General features: G+C 42.4%; 2 protein-coding genes across 6 annotated transcripts in view; one reads left to right on the top strand and one right to left on the bottom strand.

Annotated features, from left to right (window-relative positions):
* Window positions 1-1,088, bottom strand: part of osbpl1a (oxysterol binding protein-like 1A) — a 30,415-nt gene extending 29,327 nt beyond the window's left edge. For 2 of the 4 annotated variants that reach the window (XM_062555721.1, XM_062555722.1), the window contains exon 1: window positions 190-282. In XM_062555721.1, coding sequence (XP_062411705.1) covers window positions 190-230 — 41 coding nt within the window. In that variant the 5' untranslated portion in view covers window positions 231-282. Of the gene's footprint in view, window positions 1-189; window positions 283-394 lie in introns of those variants that run through there. The other 2 variants (XM_062555725.1, XM_062555724.1) reach the window with 2 other exon arrangements.
* Window positions 1,089-1,251: 163 nt separating this feature from the next.
* The window catches only part of impact (impact RWD domain protein), a 32,219-nt gene continuing 12,842 nt past the window's right edge, over window positions 1,252-20,628 (top strand). For both annotated transcript variants that reach the window (XM_062556346.1, XM_062556347.1), the window contains exons 1-8: window positions 1,252-1,556; window positions 1,788-1,916; window positions 1,997-2,049; window positions 4,069-4,131; window positions 4,416-4,501; window positions 14,493-14,621; window positions 16,067-16,161; window positions 20,040-20,113. In XM_062556346.1, the coding sequence (XP_062412330.1) occupies window positions 1,521-1,556; window positions 1,788-1,916; window positions 1,997-2,049; window positions 4,069-4,131; window positions 4,416-4,501; window positions 14,493-14,621; window positions 16,067-16,161; window positions 20,040-20,113 (665 nt within the window). In that variant the 5' untranslated portion in view covers window positions 1,252-1,520. The remainder of the gene's footprint in view (window positions 1,557-1,787; window positions 1,917-1,996; window positions 2,050-4,068; window positions 4,132-4,415; window positions 4,502-14,492; window positions 14,622-16,066; window positions 16,162-20,039; window positions 20,114-20,628) is intronic.

Here is a 20,628-nt window from a genome sequence, read left to right as displayed (position 1 = left end):
ATGGTGTTAAGAGAGCACATAACTTCTTCAAACAACTTTTCTTGCTCTCTCTCTCTCTCTCTCTCTCTCTCTCTCTCTCTCAAGGAAAAAAAATATTAGACTTAGACCAAGTAACTGTGCACTGGTGCGACCTACAGGAGAAACCCCAAAGAGTAAAGTTTACAAAGTAAAGTCAACAATGTATCTTACATGAAACAATAGCGTTGATGAGACAAGCATTGTCCGCACATCCCTTACTATCCTCAACACCCAGAGAGTGTCTCCTCTCGAAACTTCCATGAGTCACTGCAGAAGGGAGGGGGACTGACAATTCACTTTCTATGTGGGACAGGCTACGTCTGGTGACAGCACCCATTTGGCATTTACGTTGCATAGCCTACACGGGTGGACTTACCATTCACAACAGCATGTCACTGACGTTTGACAGATTCGAAGCGAAACGCTCAGTTCATGTTTCAGTTTTCGGAAACGTTGAGTCGATGGACCGGCTGTCGTTGCAGTGTAGGCTAGCCTAGTCTGGAGAATGGACCGAGAACTTGCTCCCTCCTCTTGAGTCAGCATGTGATGTCCTAAGCCTCGCGCTCTGTTCCTGTTTATTGAAAAATAGAGTGGACAGCCACTCTTAAACAGGTTTCGCAATTACCAACGCCACATTCCAAACGTGGCCCTGAGTAGGCTAACAAGTCAATACGTGTTCTCTAGGAGAGGCGATTTAATCAATCAGCCAAAAAGTCTAGGCAACATACTCTATAAAAAACTGCCCAGTTGATTTATCTTCGTGCACGCGCATTTCCACCTAAAGTAGCCTAGCCATAGACTACCCTACTTGAGGCTGGACCGCAGCTTGCGACAACACAACTCAGATCAAACACGGCATGAAGTTAACTCGTTATAATAAACACACATACATGAATGGGATAAGAATGAACGCCAGCTGACTGAAAGTTATGATCATTGCTCACACACTCAACCTGTTTAATAATTGTTAACAAGTCAACAATACTGCAAATCCATCTGGCCTAGCACAAGTTGCAATAAGAAGATGGAGCAAATTTGAAAACTAGCATTTTCTCAAATATTCGGAAATTTCGGAAACACGACAACAAAACCATGCACCGGAAGTAATATGTGCACGCGCAGAAAGCAGAAAAGGGTTGTTATTGGTTAGAATAGAAAACTTCAAGGTTATCTTGATGTTGATTGGTTCAGGGGCGGGAGGATATGCGACGACGACACATGACAGCCCCACTGGCTGACTGTCAACACATGCAACATAGCCTACAACATGCACAACTTTTCTGTCATTTAGATGCTTTATTTTAATGTGTTAACTGTTGATGACTTCTGCCCTCACGCTTCGTACATACATTTTAGATATGTATTGTAGGTTTAGTAACGTTAGCTTCAGTTGACTGAAACTGCTGGTGGTGGTGAAGGTTGTGGACGAGACTGCTACGAAGCAACGTGGGCAATTACTTAGAACTCTTCAGTATGACCATGACTTACCAGTTAGTTTAAACATGGCTCAGCAAGATATGGGTGATCTTCAATCTCAGGTATGTTACCGTAAACGTCAGCTGCAGAAATTACATAAAGTTCTGTCTAAATATTTCTAGAGGGATGGTGGCACTTACTACCAGATCAAGCTAGCCTCTTATGCTTAACTCTTATCAGATAGCCTAGTTGAGTTTAAAAAAAGTTAAAAGTTAAGTTACTGTACAGCTAACACAGGAAAAGGCTGCTGCCACATTGTCATGGATGCCCACAACTCTTTATTCTCTTTTCAGATAGATGAGATTGAAGCTCTGTCATCCATATATGGTGATGAATGGTGTGTGATTGATGAAGCTTCAAGAATATTTTGCATCAAAATATCTGATAGTTCAGACCATCCAAAATGGACAGCTTGTTTACAGGTAAGGCTCATTTCATGCATCAGCATATTGGTTGTAAATGTAACATTACTGGTTTAAGATTGTGTTGGATTGCCTTTTAGACGATTCTACCTGCAGACTATCCAAGCAGAGCACCACCTCTATATCAAATAAAGTAAGTTTGAATGGAATAATCCTCTGTCCTTTAACATTTATGTATGGGATCTTACTGTATTTGTGTTTTAACACAAAGTAATGGAACAGCACATTTTTAGAACATGTAATAGAACATTTTAGTAGTTTTGCTAAATGTGCAAGTTATGTAAACCATGGTGCTGTTATCAAGTCTAGTCTATAGGTTGTATTTAAGCAGTGTCCCTTAAATGCGTTCTATGGCTATCACCATTCTAAGCTCAATCTTTTAAGATTTTAGGAAGTCTGCGCTATATTAGAGGCGTGTTCAATGGGCATAGATCAAATGACTCTGTACGCTTGGCTAGTCCTTCAACCAATCAGACCAACGATCTGGGTGCGCCTGGTGGATAAGCCAGTTTGTGATTGGACCCAGCCAACGTGGACAGGAAACAGGAGAGATACTGTAGATGTGCAGGTTTTCAGTCTGAGCTGCAGGGCAAAATTCAAATCACCAGCAGATTAGGCTGGGTTTACCCAGGCTATTGAATGCCCTCTAAAAGGAAGGGTGGGCATAACTTATGGTTAAAGTGGAGGAGTGTTATCCAGGCCAGGAGGTATGAGATCCCACTCTTCAGCAAAGGCTGGGTCACAGCAACCACATGAAATAGGAAATGAGGCATGAGTTTGACTTCTCAGGAACCGAACGTGCAGAGTGGTGTCTCACAAGGATTCTGTTCATGTTGCACTTGTAATGACACTTTCAGTCTGGAAGAGGCACAAACACGAACACAACACAGTCTGCCGCCATACTGTAGCTCTGTAGTCGCCTGGCTGCAGTCAGCACAGAGGGATAGCTCAAACTATGTTGCACCGATTAATTTATTATTTTCCACCAACAGTACTCAGAGCCCTATGTTGACAACTGCTGGAGTACTCCTTTAAATACTGTCACCACAGAGGGCTACTGTATTTGAACTAATGGCTGTGTCCCAACCTGTCTATTATCAAACACTTGTCTTGTCCCTATCATCGGATAAACCGCTGGTTGACCATATTACAGTAATTTCCTGTATATTAGCTGCATTGATGAAAAAATAATGGAGTAAATGGAAGAAGAGTTAAAGAAACCAGTGTGAGTGTTATACTGTAACTGCACAGGTGTTGCTCATCACCAGAGGATCCATTATTCACAACTTTTGTTGTTTGATCCTTTTCTTTTGCATTCAGGTCCTCATGGTACTGCACTGTGGCCATTCATTACTTAAACAATAAGCTGTTGTTCCAAGCTGTCTAAAATCAGTGTAACCTACGGAATCGAGTGGCTTATTGCTTTTCTAAAACGGTTACTACATATATCTGGGAAGATTTCAAAAAATAAAGGCACAGCAACGAGAGTTGTAATGATTTATTCATAGATAATCATTCTTCCATCAAAAAATACATTTCAAGGACTCTGATGAAGATGTTTGTAATGTTGAAAGATTAGTCAATGTTTTGCACCATTTGAATAAATAGTAGACATCTGAGTTGCACTGGCGTCCCTATTCCTTTCAAAAAATATATTTCCTCTGTCAGAATGGTTGGCAAGCAACGTCGAGACACAGCTACTCTCTTTTGTATCAAGTTGTGATAATGCTGTAATATACTGTAGAAATGCAGTCATCATGCATGTTTGTGTTGGATTTTACATAAAAATGGGCTGTCCCAACAAAGAAGGGGTTGAGAACAACTGAGTTCAGAACTTGAAGTTCTCAAGGCAACTTTAACAGTAGCACTTAATATAATTGTAACAAATGTGAGTGTATGTGAATAAAATAGTTTCTTCCATGATCCTTAGTTTCATTAAGCATATTAGGACTTTATACATCTCTTTCCCAGCAGTCATTTCTTAGACAACTTGGGCAAATATCAAGCATTTACTCTCAGGAGTCAGGATTTCCTATTTGAATGGTCAACATTTACATTATAAAGTCAAATGGACAACATTTACATTACAAAATTGGATGGAAGCCCAATTACTGAGGCCTACTGAGGTGTTAGGTGTTTGCATGTTTTTCAGTGCTGCGTGGCTGAGAGGTCCAGAAAGGATGGAACTGTCAAACAGCCTGGAGGAGATTTTTTTGTGAGTAGACCCAGTGAAACTCTACATTCTCTACATTCAAAGTAATATGGTTTACATATAGAGTGGATGACTAAAGACTTTTGACAGCACTAAACAGTATTTTATTATCTGTATACTGTACATCATCTATAACCTTTTACCAATGAGATCTAGTATCTCATATGCAGCATATTAATAGACCACTAAATAGTATGCTGGTTCTAGTTGTACTGTAGCATATGTAGGCATTACATTTGTGCACCTACAGACACTTGCTTAATGTAAAGTAATGTTTTTGTGCTCAGGGAGAATGCTGGTGAGAGTATCCTCTATCTTTGGGTGGAGAAAATTCGTGAATTTCTTGTGGAGAAGTCTCTCAGCTCTGATTCAGGTAAGAGGCCAATTTATTGAAATGGCATCACCCCTTCCCACACACACAGACATACACAGACATACTGTAGGCAGGCAGGCAGGCAGGCAGACAGACAGACAGACAGACAGACAGACAGACAGACAGACAGACAGACAGACAGACAGACAGACAGACAGAGTTTTTCAATTTTGGGTTGCAATGCACAAACCTTTGAATATGGGTAATTTTTTAACCATAAATTTGCTTGTGGTTTCCTGGATGGAACATCGTATGTGTTGCTCATCTTACTGTTTCTGTGTCTTGGAAAGGGTTCTCTGTGAAATCAGTTTTGTGTGTCATGATTCATACACTAGGTGGCATTACTAAAGCAAAACAGATGCCCTGTGAGGATGAGGATCTGAGAAATACATAAACTGGCACTTTTTCCAAATGAGAAGTACATAAAACAGATGATTAGTCCTATTCATGGTGATTTTATAACCATTAAACATAATACACAAAATGGACAAGAATACATATTTTAACAACATGTATATAGTTTACAGTATATAACTCATACATTGCACTTGTATTATCCATAGATACATACAGTAGGAAGGTCTCGGAACAGTTTCACTGTGTCTTGGAATGCCCAAATACTGCATTAAGAATGTACATCCAGGAGCAAAACTGAAAACCCATCATAACTTTGGGACTGTTGCCACTAAATATTAAACCTCTCTGAGAAGCATGCATACCAATTTGATGTTGGGACTTTGCCAGCATATATCAGAGGCCCTGTTGCCCCTGCACAAGTCATTTGTTCCCTGAGACAACTGAGCCACTGTGATCTTTTGCTTTGAAAGTAATGGCAGTCTGACAGTGTCCTCAGTTTCGAACAAAGGTCTTTTGATCTGGTCGGTTTTATAAAATGCAATTATGTTTAAAGCATCCTGTGGAAATGCAGGTGGGTGGTGGCCAGGACCCCTTTTTCTCTCATGTGTTTGTTCGCCTCTCAAAGCAAGACACGGGGGTTGAGATGCAATGGCCACCCAAGAAAGCCTCCATTACTGCCACTGGAATCTTGTTTAAAGTTCCTAATAGAGACTAGAAGATTACATTGTATTGATGACAGGCTCAAAATTGCAGAGGCCCTGAGAGCAGACACCTGGGTGTTTATCTTGGGTCTGTGTGGATAAGGACCTCTTTGATGGGGACGCTCATTTAATATACCTGGTCTGCAGTGCTTCTAGTCCTTTATTCTGTTATCTTCATCTCAGGGCAACACTGTGGCTATTTCTCCGCTTTGCAAATTAGTTTCTGATACAGATAATACTGATACAGAGGCCTAAAGGATGTTCCTGGAGGACTTTCAAATAACATTTTGTTATCTTCTCTTAACTTTGTTCTCATATAATTCCTTGAGATTATTATGTATGGACATTCGTGAGAGTCCCTGATTCTTTAAAAGTCATGAGCCATTCGCAAAAATGTCTGCTACAGTATTAGTTTTGCATGTCAGATGAGTAAAACAGTCATTGGCCGCGTTTCCCTAACGCAATCTTTCTTAAAGGTTGGGTACGGAATTAGCAAAACGGACGGCAGAGTTTGAACATATACAACCTCAAGTCCCGCCCTCCATGCACGAGCGACAATTCAAATGCGCAGCGCGAGAGCGAGCCAGGCTAAATGAAATGCCATCCTGGCGTCTACAGCACTATGAGCTCTAGTCTCCATACAATCACTCACATCAACTTCCCCAATTACATTCTTTATTCACCTCCAAAGGGTTGTAGTAGGCCTACATATGGTTCAGTAGCCATAGGTGTGTATATTTGAACAGAATCTGGTTTGTTCTTACCAGGGCGATTATCTCCTGAAATATCCGAGTTTAGTGCTGCCCCGTTGGTTCGCCTATTCCACCGTAGCTCCAAGCTGTTAAGTTTCGATTTCATGTTTACAACATTCTTCGAGTCACGGTAAAATGTAATTTTTGCTACATAGCTTATTTATTGCGTGGGTGATTGAGTTTCCGTAGGTATCCGCTGCCTTAGTTAGTTTGTATAGAAATGAAGTGACACATACAACAAGAGGGGAACATGGACGTGCAGCAGCAGGCAGTTGGTTTCGTTTCAGCACTGACTCGCGGTCACCAGCTTTCGAAAGGGTCGCGCGCGGTGGGGAGGGGGAGTAGGAAGAGGAGTAAGACGTTAGATTGACGAACGAGCTGTGAAATGATGGTATGGGGTGAGGAATTCTATTGGCTGGAGTTTTTCGAGCCCTGCCCGTTCCGCAGATGATTGACGTGTTTAATTTCCATTTCAGTGCTTCCAACTTAGTGGCTATAAGTGGGTTAGGAATAGGATTTCAAGTGATTTTGCAAAAATGGCCAACAAAGCTAATTCCATACCCTACCTTTAAGGACTTAAGGAGGCTCCAAAGAAGGAATCGCTAAGAAGGAGCGCTAAGATACGGGTGTTTCCCAAACGCGTTCTTAACTGCCTTCTTAGGAGAATCTTAAGATCAAGCCAAAGAAGCTTCTGAAGAAGCTCTTAACGAGAGCTGTTCACCACGGTGGTGCTGAAACGGAATCAATCGATGCCAGGCAAATCGATCACCCACCCCTTTATAAGGGCACAAGTCACACAGCGCCCCGTGTTCGCCCTACAGGTGCAATTAGGCTACGCATGTATCGTGTGCGCGTGCATGTTTGTGTGTGTGTGTGTGTGTGTGTGTGCAGGCCCGGGTGGCTAATCGGGAGATTCGGGAGGATTACCGGTGGGCCGTAGCCTGGGTTTCCCATACTGCCTTGCGCGGTGATTTCTTTCACGCTGCTAAGGCAGTCTGGAAACTAACGCCCCCATGTTCGCCTGATGTTGGAGGCCAATCACAGAACAGGGGAGAAAGCAAGACCATGAAGAGCTATGCAGAGACGCATTTGATTGACATCCGTGGCGCCCAATGAACGGATCTGGGCATTTTTTCAAATACGAGAAAATGAACGTCTGGTTGCCAGACCACGTCTCATTTGAGAAGTGGGAGGCGTTAGCCAGGCTAGGTGGGCCGTTATTTTGGGCCGGTGTGAATATCGTGAGCTTAAATATATTGTTTCTGAAGATAATTTGCTGCGCCCTTGCGGCACTTCTGCAGCCTGGGCTGTGCGGTCGCAGCTCCTTACGTCTGCCAAAAAACTCAAACTAACTGATAAAACAGGGTGATTATCAATATAGCCTAGGTCTATTTTGTATTAGCTCAGGCCATTCATATATTAACTCATGCAAGACGCATCCCATCTCTCTTATAGATAGTGTGGTAGTAGGCATGTGATGTAGGCTAGGCTAGTCTACTTTATTAATATCCGAGAAGATGTAACCCTCCAGCATGTGGCCTGCGAGTGGGGTGCACATATGCATTAATGTAAACCGGACTTTTACATCGCGGACTGGCAACGCCTAGAGTAGGCTACTGTAGCAGGTGAAGCCTCATTGGATTAGGTTCAGCTTAGTTCAATTACATCTGTTTCCTTGATATCCGTGGAATGCCACAGGGCTGTTGATGTTTTTTGTATGTAAAGTATTATAAACTCATATATGTTTTTTGTATGTGAAGTATTATAATTTCATATGCAGATATGTTGAAAACTTAAACGTGTAATTCAATTATTTTTTTTAAGTCTATGTTTCTTGCGCCAGTGGTCCACAGCCACGAGTGCATTGCAACATTGAAAATTGTTTTATTGTTAAAAAAAAGTGGAGTAGGCCTATACATTTCCCTGACGCAGCTTGATCACTAAAGCCTAGAAATCTAGGTGCCCCTAGCGGCAGGCTATGATCACTGAGCATTTGATCGCTAAGAAGGCTGTTAAGAGTGGGTCAGCTCGATCTAACGTTTCCTTCTTAGTGAAAGATCTTAGTGAAACACGTTTTTCTTTCACAGCGTTCTTAAGAGCGCTCCAAAGAAGATCTTGGCGTTAAGAGCTTCTTAACGTGTTTGGGAAACGCGGCCATTATCTGTTTTGATGGAGTCTTCTGTATGTTGCAGTTGAAGGTACTGACTTTTAGTAACCCTAAACTCTTAAATTACTCTGTAGTTTCCCCTAAAATCTGAAGTAATAAGAAAATCCAACATTGTTTTTCACAAAAAATCATTTGATGAACAGCTGAGTTTTAATATGAGACACATGGCATGCTAATCTCATTAAGGCAAAAACATTTGGGCTAAATTAAGAATGTGACACTAAATGCTCTTTCTCAGTAACTATATTATTTTCATAATCACTTCTTTTTGTTACATTTGTAAAACAAATGACTACATGTAAACATCTGGAATGACATTTTAACATAAAAGAGTTCTTGCAGTAGTGATGATGTGTTAAAGGCACTCTAAGTGATGTTTGGTAAAGTCACGTCTGTTGAAGTTCAAACAAAATAGAGAGCTAGCTCGCTACTCCCTCCCTTTCTGTCTCATGCTCAGTGATTTGCTGGAACAGTTTGTTATGTTTTTATGGTCCAGGTTGGACCAAATTGTTTTTGTTGCCATTTTTGGAGCCTGGGCTGTCCACGGAGACCACATTTTTTTACAGTGTATTCAGGGCACAGACAGCTAGCGGATGGTGAGGTGATGTTTGCAGTATGTGACATTATGTAAAAATGTTTTAGTTAGAAGCCGCCTAACATTGTTTAGAGTACCTTTAAATCTTCAGTTGTGGCTAGCCCCTTTCAACCGCAGGTTTACCATGACTGAAGCTTCTTTAAACAAAGTTGTCTTGATATTTTACTGCATGTTTCACTCATTTACCCCTAGTAGATTACTTGCATCACACCATTTTCTGTGTATTCACCATCATTTAGACTGCACTCATAGCATAAAAGGTACTCCAGTTTTACAGGTCATAAGAGGTCATATTAAGTGGGCACACAGTGCAAGGTGATTGTTTTTTTATACAGTGCAGTTGTGAAGTGGCAGGTGTGCTGAGTTAAGTGGTTTCAACAATGTGAAGGCTAGTGCATGAAAGTCGTCAGAATGAAGTAATTAAGTAAATTATGAGAGTGAGAATATCATTGACTTTTCCTACCATACAGATACCATCAGTAGGACTTGTAGATATAGTGAGAAATTGAGTGCAAAATGTCTACTGTCACAGTTACAGATTAACAGATTGCATCGACAGAGAGTTAGGGCAGTGGAAAATGAGAGGAGTTGTGGAAGTTTTTATATTGATTACAATGGAGTATGGACCAGTATGGTATATGAGCCAGGTGTGGACACACGTATCACAGTTGTGATTGAAAAGTGCAGTGTTGCATATTGACGAACAAAAAAATTGAAAACTGATGTTACAAAGTCAGACCAATATTAGCTGCTGGTGGGGTTAAAGATAGAATAAAGGGTAGGGCTGTGTAAATACTCCATATCAGAACTGTGACATGCTGATAAGTACTCTTAGGTATGATATTGACCCCAGTATCTTGGTAATAAAGACTATACAGAATCAAGTGTTACTAATTATGAGACCCTAATACGCTCTTGGCTTGACACAGGTTTTTAAGCACAACTGTGAAGGACAGTTTGTAGTTTGTAGTTCTGCATCATCACATGCAGATAGACCTGTGTGCCTGTAAGGGCGGATCTTTATTGTATGCAAAGTTAAGCATTTTTTTAAGCATTTTCAGTCATTGCATAGCTCCTTTGCACAGTGTTTGCATCTCGGTGTGTATAGCACATTCTTTAAAGGATTTCACTTCTACTGATTGCTGATTGACACCAGAATAATATGCAAATTTCAGACCTGTTATTCCTAATGAAATTTTGATAAAATGGAACGTTTCATCATCTAATGACTACTGGGTGTGCTGTCATGCTGTCACAGCAGGGAGTATATTTGAAAAGAGCTGGATGTAGTTATTCAATTAAGAGGGTGGTTAGGGCAGGAAGCACAACATATTAGCCTGTATGATCACTAACAAAATCAATTTTACACTCTTAAAATGAAATATTGAAGAAGATGACAATGGAAAGACTGTGAGTATAAGGAAATACTTAACATTTCTTTGAAAATATTGGTCTCATTTTCTACACACAAAGGGAACATTGCAGAGAGAAATACTTTTATTTTATTTTGAAAGACTTATCAAAGATACCAGTTCATACAGTATGTTTGTTGTGTTGTACAGAATATCAGTGATAATAGTACACCAAAAACTGTATTTGTTTATGTTGTGTACCCCCTTGTACACCCATTGCATCCTGTGAAGATGCCAATTTATTTTGAACAGCTCTTTTAGATGGTAACTCTAGTTTACCTTCAGGCCAGCCTCATTTCTCTTCACATGAGCTCCACCCACTGCTCCACACAGATGTGCTTTAGGCAGTGGAGCTGGCTGCTGCTGCTGCTGCTAGGTCTGTGCTGGTTGGCATCATATCCCACAGAGCCAGGGATCAGTGTTGGCTGGGGCTCAGTGAAGTACAGCAGTGGGCAGATTTCTCTCTCCTGAGACTCCGCTCCTCAAGCCTTGCGTTGTGCAGCCACACCACACCACACCACTCCACCCCACCCCACTGAAATCCAGCCCCAAATGCATGCGCAAGGGTGAGGAGTTGGAGTGATGCTGATTTTTCCATGAAGTGGTTCCAACATGGTGCCATGATCATTCAGGCAGGATTACAGCACCATTGCCCTTGTGCTGGTACACTGTGGCGTGTGCATATGCTTTGATGTCAAGCCACATTTTATTTTGGGCTATGTCGCAGTATGCAATTTTTTTTTGTTGTTTGTTTTTAGATGCATTTAGATGCACAACAAGTGTAGTTTCGTCAGCATATATTTATACAAGCCAAGCTTTGATAGGCCTGGCTCTGTGAGAGATAATCCTTTCTCAAGTTGCTCTGTGAGCCGCAACCATATAATCAATCACAGAAGCCACAAGTAATAGATTGCACATCCAGGATGTCTGTCTACGACACACAATTCGGAATGGGGGAGGGGACGGTTGGAGATGGAGGTGTACAAATCTGTGGCTGGCACTAGCTTGATCCGTAAATCTTACTTACTGCATTTAAGTGTGTATTTGCAGTTTCAGCCCATTTTTGGAGAAGAAGTGAAGCTTTTCAGAGATTTTAGGACACCATGCACAGAGGAGTTCTCTAAATTGGTCCTGGGGTACCAGTATTGTACTACACTCTTCCTAGGAGTTGTCTTCAATTGATATCTCATTCCTTCATAACAGAGCTTAGGTATCTACATTTCAAAGACTGTAAAATATTTTTCTCTCACGGCTCTTGCCTCTACACTCTTTTCTCAGTTTTCAAATGCATAGAGGAGGATTTCTGTATGGTCTGCATTCGGTAGAGAAGAGTGCTATGAGTCTTAAATGTGCATACTGTGTGGATGGAAATATTGCTGATAAGATCATTAAGACTAAATGCTAATGAGTTAGTATGACATTTCCATCTCTGATTTACTCTGCCATGAAATGCTGAAACTAGTGGCTGGTCATATAAGATACGATGTTAATTAGGCCATTATATTTAGTTGGGACACACAAACACAAACACCTATTTTTTTTAGGAAAGCACTCAGCTGTTTTGTGCAATCAAAAACAAGAGGAGAATGATTGATTTTATATGAACTGCCTATGTAGTTTATTATCTTTGTAGCACACCTCTACCACTGGGTATTTTTCACTGGCTGGTATTTTTATGCACGTGTGCCTCAGACAGTCCTCATCTGTGTTGTGTTCAGGTTAATTGATTGCTTTCCAGAGTGCTTGATTACGGTCTGTCTGAGTGGAGAGAAACAAGGTTTTAGGACAAGCCATCTTGAATTCAACCTGCATGTTCCAGCCTTTATTACTCGTCACATCCCAGTCTATGACCCTGTTTACATGTTTTTTTTAAATGATGGAGGATGAACATGGTATGTCTTTTTTTATTATACAGTTATTAGCAGAATGGTCTGCATTGGGTAGAGATTGTTGTAGTGTTACTTGTGGCAGGGCATACTGTGTGGATGGAAATATTTCTGATTACATTAATACACTGGATTAGGTGTTCTAATCCCTTGTGCCAAAATCCAAGGTAAAAACATATTAAGAAGCCCCTGCCCAAATGAACTTAAAGAAGCACGCTAGCCAACAATCTGCCAACCAGTGGTCACAAACACAAGACAAATGGCCCATTTAACAGCAGTATACAGTATGCAGCCTGTCATTAGGGTTCTCAAGTGGGCGCCCTCATTCACCGATGTTTTGTTAAGTTAGGCCATTGATGGGTTAATATGATATATCCATCTGTGATGGCACAAAAATGAGTGGAAATCGATGTTAATATTAAGTTACCCTTGAGTTGTAGTCTAAGTTGAGGCTCCTTAATACTTTGTTGTTACCTTCAAATTAAAACCTTCAGTTAATTTGTTAGTGATATGGCTTTCAACATGAATTGTCTAATTTTCACAGAGTATATTTCTCCCGTCACTCACAAGATTTAGCAACTTGTGGCATTTGAAGCCTCCGATGTCACTTTGGCCCTTGTGTTTTTGTCCCTCTTATTTACCATTAATTAACTGTGCAAGGGCGGAGGCGATGTGCATGTCCTTTTCTTAAGAGGAGGGAAAGTGTTGTATTCGCTGGGACATAATTATGGTAATGATATTCCAGAGCCTGGTCGAGGAGCACACTCCTGTCAGAAAGATCAAACAGGGCTTTACCCTGGCAAAGTCATTAATATTTCAACAGGAGGTTTCGGGAGGCAAAAAAAAGTTTGGCAGGAAGACCTAAAGTCACCAAAAGGTCACGGGGGAGTGTAGGAGTGGTTGGCCAGTGACAAGTTAGAATTTACATGTGGTTGCCTGTCCTGTTTTCCTCACTGTGATACATGGGTGGGCTTATGAAGAAAGAAAGAAAAAAAAAACAGAGAGATAGGTCACTGTTCCACTGTTGTCAACTCAGGTCACCATACATCTATTGCACATTTAAATGCAACAGAAGTTGGCCCGGCATGCTTTACTAGCTACAGATAATTTACAATTGCACAATATATGTGAATAAAAATAATACAGAAGTAGGATATTATATTGCTGAAATCCTGCCCCTCTTTTGTATGCTCTTCCCATCTCACTGGCTATTATTTTCTGCCACATTAATGTGCAGTTCTAGATAGTGTCTTGCATCTGGCCTGTGTCTTTGAAGGATAATGAAAATCGCTTGACACAATTGACAATGAAGTGAATCCATCCTTTTCGTAATCTTTAATCACTGTCTACAAAATGTTCTTTAACCATAAAATGTAATGTGTCGTTGATTTGACAAGTGTGTCGCCTCGTTCATTCATTGCTTCGCTGTTGACACAGTAGCGATGGTCGGAGGTCTCTCTCAAGCGGCCCCCTCTGCCTGAGACCGTTATCAGGGTGCTGGTTGTAAGGTTAAGTGGGGATGATCTTTAGACAGTGGAGTGGGGAGAAATTCACACGCTAGACTCCTACTGACTTAACAGTGGCCCTTCAGCAAGGCGGTAGTTAACCTTTCCTCATCAGTATGCATTACAGCATCACGTCACATCACATTATCTGATGGTCTGCCAGCATTCAATTGCTGGCGTCTGGAAAGGGCTTTACTGCCATGTTGGAAGGGATGAATTAAATCTCACTTCTGCTGGTTGGTCATAATGCTAAACGGCACCACTTTGCCAGTCTACTCTGCAGCCCCAAACCCCAAGGAATAGAACCGAGGCAGAGTCCTGTGTGTGCCTGGCTCATTAAGGCAGCCTTGAAACTGTAAAATGCTCAGGGTATAACTCCCCTACGGTGTCATTTTCTTCCCTCTCTCTTGTGTCTCGAGGTTACTTCTATTTCATGGTGTGTCTGTTTTGTTCAATCCCATATGTATGCTTTTTAAATGGCTATGTAAAGAGCTTCAATGTTTTTTTTCCCTTTAAAACATCAAAGTGTGAACAGGCATGGCAGTTGTCTGTGTGATGGGCTTGACGTGTGTGTGTGTGTGTGTGTGTGTGTGTGTGTGTGTGTGTTGTGTTGCAGTGGAGGAGTCTGAGCTGAGAAAAACCATGGTGACAGAAGAGGAAGATTATGATGATGAGGAAGGCCTTCCAGACTATAGCGTGCTGAAGAACACCGACCAAGCCCATCTTTTTGTAGATCAAATTGGGGGTATGTAACTGTAGATTGTTTTACTTCAAGACTGCACATCTCTGTATATTCATATACTGTAAGCAGCCTTATATGCAAATTAATCTGACAAATCAAATCTGAATGTACAATATACCTAGACCGCCTGATATTGAGATCGAATATAACAGTGGCTCTGTGACCTGTGAACATGTAACGGTGGTGGAGTATACAGCCATCATTTTTCTTTCCTCTTACAAGATGACAAAAATCACTCAGACGTGGACTAGTGTTGCCATGGTTATTGGGTCCAAAACCCAATGAAATGTCCCAATTGAAATAATACAAGAAATGCAATATCATTTACCCTCCACCAGCTGGTGCCACCATTGGAGTGGAAGGCGTGAGATAAGGTGGCGTAATATTTTACTGGGAAGCACCTCACAGCTCCACTTGTTGTGCTTACGTGTGCTCTTGTTTTGGGCCTGTTTGTGACTGGGCTGGACAACATAAAAGCTTAGAATAATAATAACACAGAATAACACAGATTTGCTCTGTCTGAGTGCTAGTCATTTTAAATTCATTTTCCAGAACAATGAATCTTGGTGCTGTCTTCAGGCTTAGCCCAGGCAGTGACTCTCTCTCCGTAGTTTGTGCCTGATTTTCTAAGCCAACCCGCGGGAAGTGGACTCGGCACTAAGGCTTGGGTGTGATGCCAAACGGGAAGCAGACAATCCAAAGCCTCCCTGAGGCGGCTCAGACTGGACAGGTGATTGGAGAGGAAATGTCTGAAGTGATGGGCCAGTGGAGGAGATGCATTCACCAGAGTTTAGAGGAGCACTCAGGCCAGTGATGCTGAATAGGCCCCGAAGACACCTCGCCGCCTGACGGTGAAATCTTCCCTCGAGTGCTGCGTCCAGGAATGAAGTTAAATGAAAGAGGCACACAGCTGCTGGCCACTGATTTACCTGACAGGTGGCGCATCACCTCCATGATGACACTCTGTGTCAGTCCCCAAAGCAGAGTTACAGAGGAGGCAGGTGTGACATGTTGAGTGGGCTGCATTCCTCCATCCACTTTGCAGGGTTAGAGGTTGACAAAGTTGACAAAGTTTTTATTCCATATTTATGTTGACAAAGTAGAGCCAGAGAGTTTGGTCTAAACCATGTGCACAGTTTAAGTGCTGGCCTGAGGACAGAGTTGCCCTTTCAGTCAGGGCACAGAAATGTTTTCCATTTTCATAGCTATGGTGGGTGAAGCGGTGCTTATTTTCCAAAAAGTTGCTGTGAAAGTTGGGAGTGGAATGACTGCTAAACATTTGCCAGGTGGGCGGATGAGGTCAGGAGATAACCGGGTGTTAAGTGAATTTGGCGTAAAATGCTGCTGTAGTACAGTATGTTACAGAGCTGCAAGTTTCTACATAATCAGATGCATTGGTGTGCATGTATTTTTTAGATTAAAATGCCTGTGTGTGTGTGGGTGTTTAGGAGAAGAGTTGCCTGAAATTAAACACGGCGAACCCATCACAGACAGACGGAGCACCTTCCAGCCTCACCTAGCTATGGTGGTCACCCCCAAGCAGGTATGTGAGCCTCCTCAGTCAATTTACTACTCCAGCAAATGTCACCAGTAGCCTTGACAAAATAACAATCGGGGAGCATTACTGCCCAAGCCTCACTCACAGGAAACATGACATCAGCGTAAGAGACTCGTGAAGGACACTAAGCAAATCGCTCACCATTCCACAAACAAGGCTTAATGAGTGGCTCCTTGAAATATCATTGGTAATCATCTGTCAAAGTGCCTCTGAGAGGGGTGCAGCTGTTCCAGAGTGTTGGAGGGTATGTCACCTGGAGCTGTGTTAGGCGTCTTGAAAGCAGCCACTCTTTCCCTCTCGTTCTCCCTCTCTCTGGCCTCTCACTGTAATCTCCTTGTTGTCTCTGTGAGTGTATGGCACCCACACACACACTCGATCACACTCGGCAACTCTTTTCACATCTTTAGGGGGTCAAAGGTATAGCATAAAATGAGTCACTCAGTTACTCGTCTACCCCCATCATTGTGCCATTGTCTAAGATTCTCTTAAAGCTTTATGTATGTCTGTACTTAAATTACAGCGCACATTTTAGGTTTTTTTTTTAAATTTAATTTAACAGTTGAAGGTTTAAAATAACCTTCTCTAACAGACTTTGTTCTGTCAATGGCACCCAGTATACAGTCTAAAGGATATGTGACACAATAATAGTTTGAACTACACCACATTAACAACAACCACACACACACACACACACACACACACACACACACACACACACACACACACACACACACACACACAGATTAATAACAACAAATAACACATTTGCAACATATGCACACACATATAAATAACAGAGCTTACTTTCCTTGCTGTCACTGGCATCTGAGCTGACAGAAGTGTCACATGTCAGAACTTGGATGGCGCAGCCACCTGACAATATGCTCCCTCTCTGACACCACGGATTCTCCCACTCATCTTTTGACAAATGTTTGTTTTTCATAAAAGCTGTGAAAAGGCGTTTACTGGCAAACGCAGATGCGTGTTGAGTTATTTACAGTATGCACCTGTCTCTTTTACCCAAAGACTTTTCGCATCTCAGATGCTGCTCGAGGCTTCAACCCTCCACCCACCCCCCTCCCCTCCCTCCCCTCCCTCACTAACCTCACCCCACTCCAGTGACAAGACTCTGATAGGAGGTATATAATGGACCAGGTTATTGCAGATCAATGTATCACAGTGCGTAGAGCTTGTGTCGTTCATGTTGATATACAGAATATGAATCAACATGTAGCATAACTACGGTGAAGAGGACTCCCGTGTGCTTCAAAAGATGTTGTAGATCAGTCTAAGTGCATTGGACTGAAAAGTAGCAGGTGTTCGAGGCAGACTGTTATTATATTGTGAAGACAGTGGAAAGTGATTACTCGGAACTTATTTCGAGACTTATGTCAGTGTCTCTCAGGACCTATGTGTAATAATTTCCTAAGATTGTATTCAAATAGAATTCCATTTGTCTTCACCGTATTTCTTTGGGCACTGAACCTTGTTTTCCACTGATCCTGGAAACTCCAGTAGCCTTTTTTCCGTTTGGTGTCAAACTTCTACAACATTGTCTGCAAATCAGTGCTTGTGTTTCCTGGCAAAACTCGTTTTAAATCCTGATGATAAATTGGTCTCTAATACCACATTAGTACACTCAAATTAAACTGTGAGGCCCCAAATACACTTTCACGGAGTACGCTGTGTCATAGCCTGATGGCTAATTGAACTCTGAGTCGGACTGCTATGCCGGTTGGTGGACTGGTAGCTAAACCCATAAACACACTCTCTTGCAGACTCTGGCAGGCTCATAATGGCCTGCTGCTGCAATGACTTTTTAGGCACGGGCGTAATGATCCGTTGAGTTCCTGTAGTCGCTCTGCTGTTTTGATCACCTGTGTGGAATGCCATTGTTTATGCTTGTGGGTCGATGCTAGATTCTTGCTGTTTGACACTGAAAAATGGAAATCGTTGTGGATTTCTCGCTGTGACAACAAATAGAGGGTGACACAGAGACATGCTCATAAACAGGCACAGACACTCAGCCCCAAATGTCACATTATGAATATTTGGAAGTATCGACTCTCACCCACTCTCTCTGTGTGTGTGTGTGTGTGTGTGTGTGTGTGTGTGTGTGTGTGTGTGTGTGTGTGTGTGTGTGTGTGTGTGTGTGTGTGTGTGTGTGTGTGTGTGTGTGTGTGTGTGTGTGTGTGTGTGTGTGTGCGCGCGCGCACACGTCATTGGCGCAGTGAGATTGAGATGGGCTTCTAAAACCCTGAGGCTACAGATGAGCAGCTTAAGTCACCCTTTTGTCATGGTCGCTGATGGTTGAACAGACCCAGGGATAAACAACAGGCAGAGGGCCTTTCAGTGGTTAATAGCTTCCTAAACGCTTCCTGTGCCGCTCTGCGTGTCGGTGCGTCGAGTGCTGCTCTGGATCCCCGCTGCTCGTGCTGCCTCACTGTCTAATTCCTGTTCCAGGTAGCCGGAACACGGAGTGCATTGACAAGCAGTGGCTCTTCTCCGAAGTAGAGCTTGTTGTAGTGACGAGTAGAAGTGTGTTTCTGTTTTTGAGTGGGTTCCGTTTTTTTCACATCTTTTCTGACAACCTCGGCAAAATAAAATAGTTCTCTCTCCCCATTGACACCCACCGCGCTGTGCCCTCTGGTCTGGGTTGATTGGAAGGGCCAGGAGGAGTTAAAGCTCAGCTTTTAATGAGAAGAAAGGAAATGCAAATACTGCACTCTTGGGCCCCTGCGCTCAAGTACATTTATTGAGCAGCGCACCCTGTGCCCAATGCATAATTAAACACTACTGTCTGTCAATATTCTGCCCGGCCCATTCCTCCAAAGTCTGATGGGCCCTGCCAGGTGTTCCTTTCCAAGGCTCTGCTTTGAGGCGTAGAAGTAAACACACTTCTGAAAGAAACCCGAGTCCTCCGAGTGTGAATGCAGTGCAGCAACCCCAATATTTGTAACGCTTAAGTAAACACCGTCTCCATTATCACCGAGCTCAGTGGTTGCAGGGTTTGAGTTTATTGCAACTGTGGGGAGAGGTGTGATTTGCCACGGGAAAATGAATGCGCAAAATATTTGCGACACAAAGATTATTTGATACCTGCTAATTACGTGGAAGTGAAAGACTGTGTGGGTTTCTTTTTTGCCTTTGAGGACACGCTTGAGAGAGTGTGTTGAGTGACAGTTTGGCAAACACAGAAGAAATGGCAAAGTACAGGTGCACACACACACACACACACACACACACACACACACACACACACACACACATACACACACACACATACACACACACACACACACACACACACACACACACAAAATCAAACTTGGAGGGAAAAGCAAAAAGAAGAGGCTTGTGCAGTGTAATTTGATGGATGATTATCAGGTTGCTTTTGTAAGTGTGCGTGGAAATGGATACACTTCATTGGTTTTCATTATCAAAGCCTGCTAATGTTTAGTTCTGACTGTATTTGTTCGAAACAAATAGCGACACGAGATATGAAGAGAGTGGATACGCTTTAGGTCTGAAAAGCAAATCGTGATGTGTTATGAATACTAGATGTGTTACGTGACGTGTTAAGAATACTTTTGAGGGTGGGGGACATTTTGAGCCATGCGAATGACAACTGCGAGTGCAGCACTTAATGCGACCCTCATCGGTGACTTTTCGCACCAGGCAGGCCATCACAGGCACAACTAACCTCTGATGGAGGTCCGTGGTATTGTCTCCCGCATAGATGCTTTTTCATTAGCATGTGGTAAAAGCATCCTTCGCTGCCATCCTGCTGGGTTACGGGAGACTGCTGAATATTAATGCCCAACGCTTATTTTGCTTTCTGCATCTTTTTTAATGTGTTTCAGGTCCGGATGGTACTGGACAAGCTGTATGAAAATAAAAAGATAGCCAGTGCCACCCACAACATCTATGCATACCGGTATGGGATTTGTTTTTTTATTGCTGGGTATGGGCATGCTCCACACGACTTTTAATATTTTCATATTTGTGATTATCATATGAGTTTGTGCTTGCGTTTGAGTTTTCTGTATTTTTTTCTGACTGTCAGCATTTGGGAGTCTGTGTGTGTGTGTGTATGTGTGTGTGTGTATGTGTGTGTATGTGTGTGTATGTGTGTGTGTGTGTGTGTGTGTGTGTGTGTGTCTGCATGTGCTCTGGTATCTTGTATTTCTATAGGCTCGTGTGTTTGTATTCCGCTGGGTTGAGGAGAAAGGGTTCTGTCTCAATGGACAGTATGAGTGTGTCATCTGGGCTAGACTAACCAGCAGGTGATGCTGACATTCAGAGCCTGCCTACCGGATCCATCCGTGCCTAATTACTGTGTGCATACACCAAGGCCAAGCAGACAGAAAAATGGGGCCTGAATATATGTTTCACTGGGAAAGTCTGCGATGAGCTTGAATGAGCCCAACCTGCTGAAGAGCATAATTAGCA

The sequence above is a fragment of the Sardina pilchardus genome, chromosome 15 (genome assembly GCF_963854185.1).
Source record: "Sardina pilchardus chromosome 15, fSarPil1.1, whole genome shotgun sequence".
In the NCBI taxonomy this organism is placed as follows: domain Eukaryota; kingdom Metazoa; phylum Chordata; class Actinopteri; order Clupeiformes; family Clupeidae; genus Sardina; species Sardina pilchardus.
The sequence above is the reverse complement of the archived record's forward strand: the minus strand, read 5'-3'. Positions and strand labels throughout refer to the sequence as shown.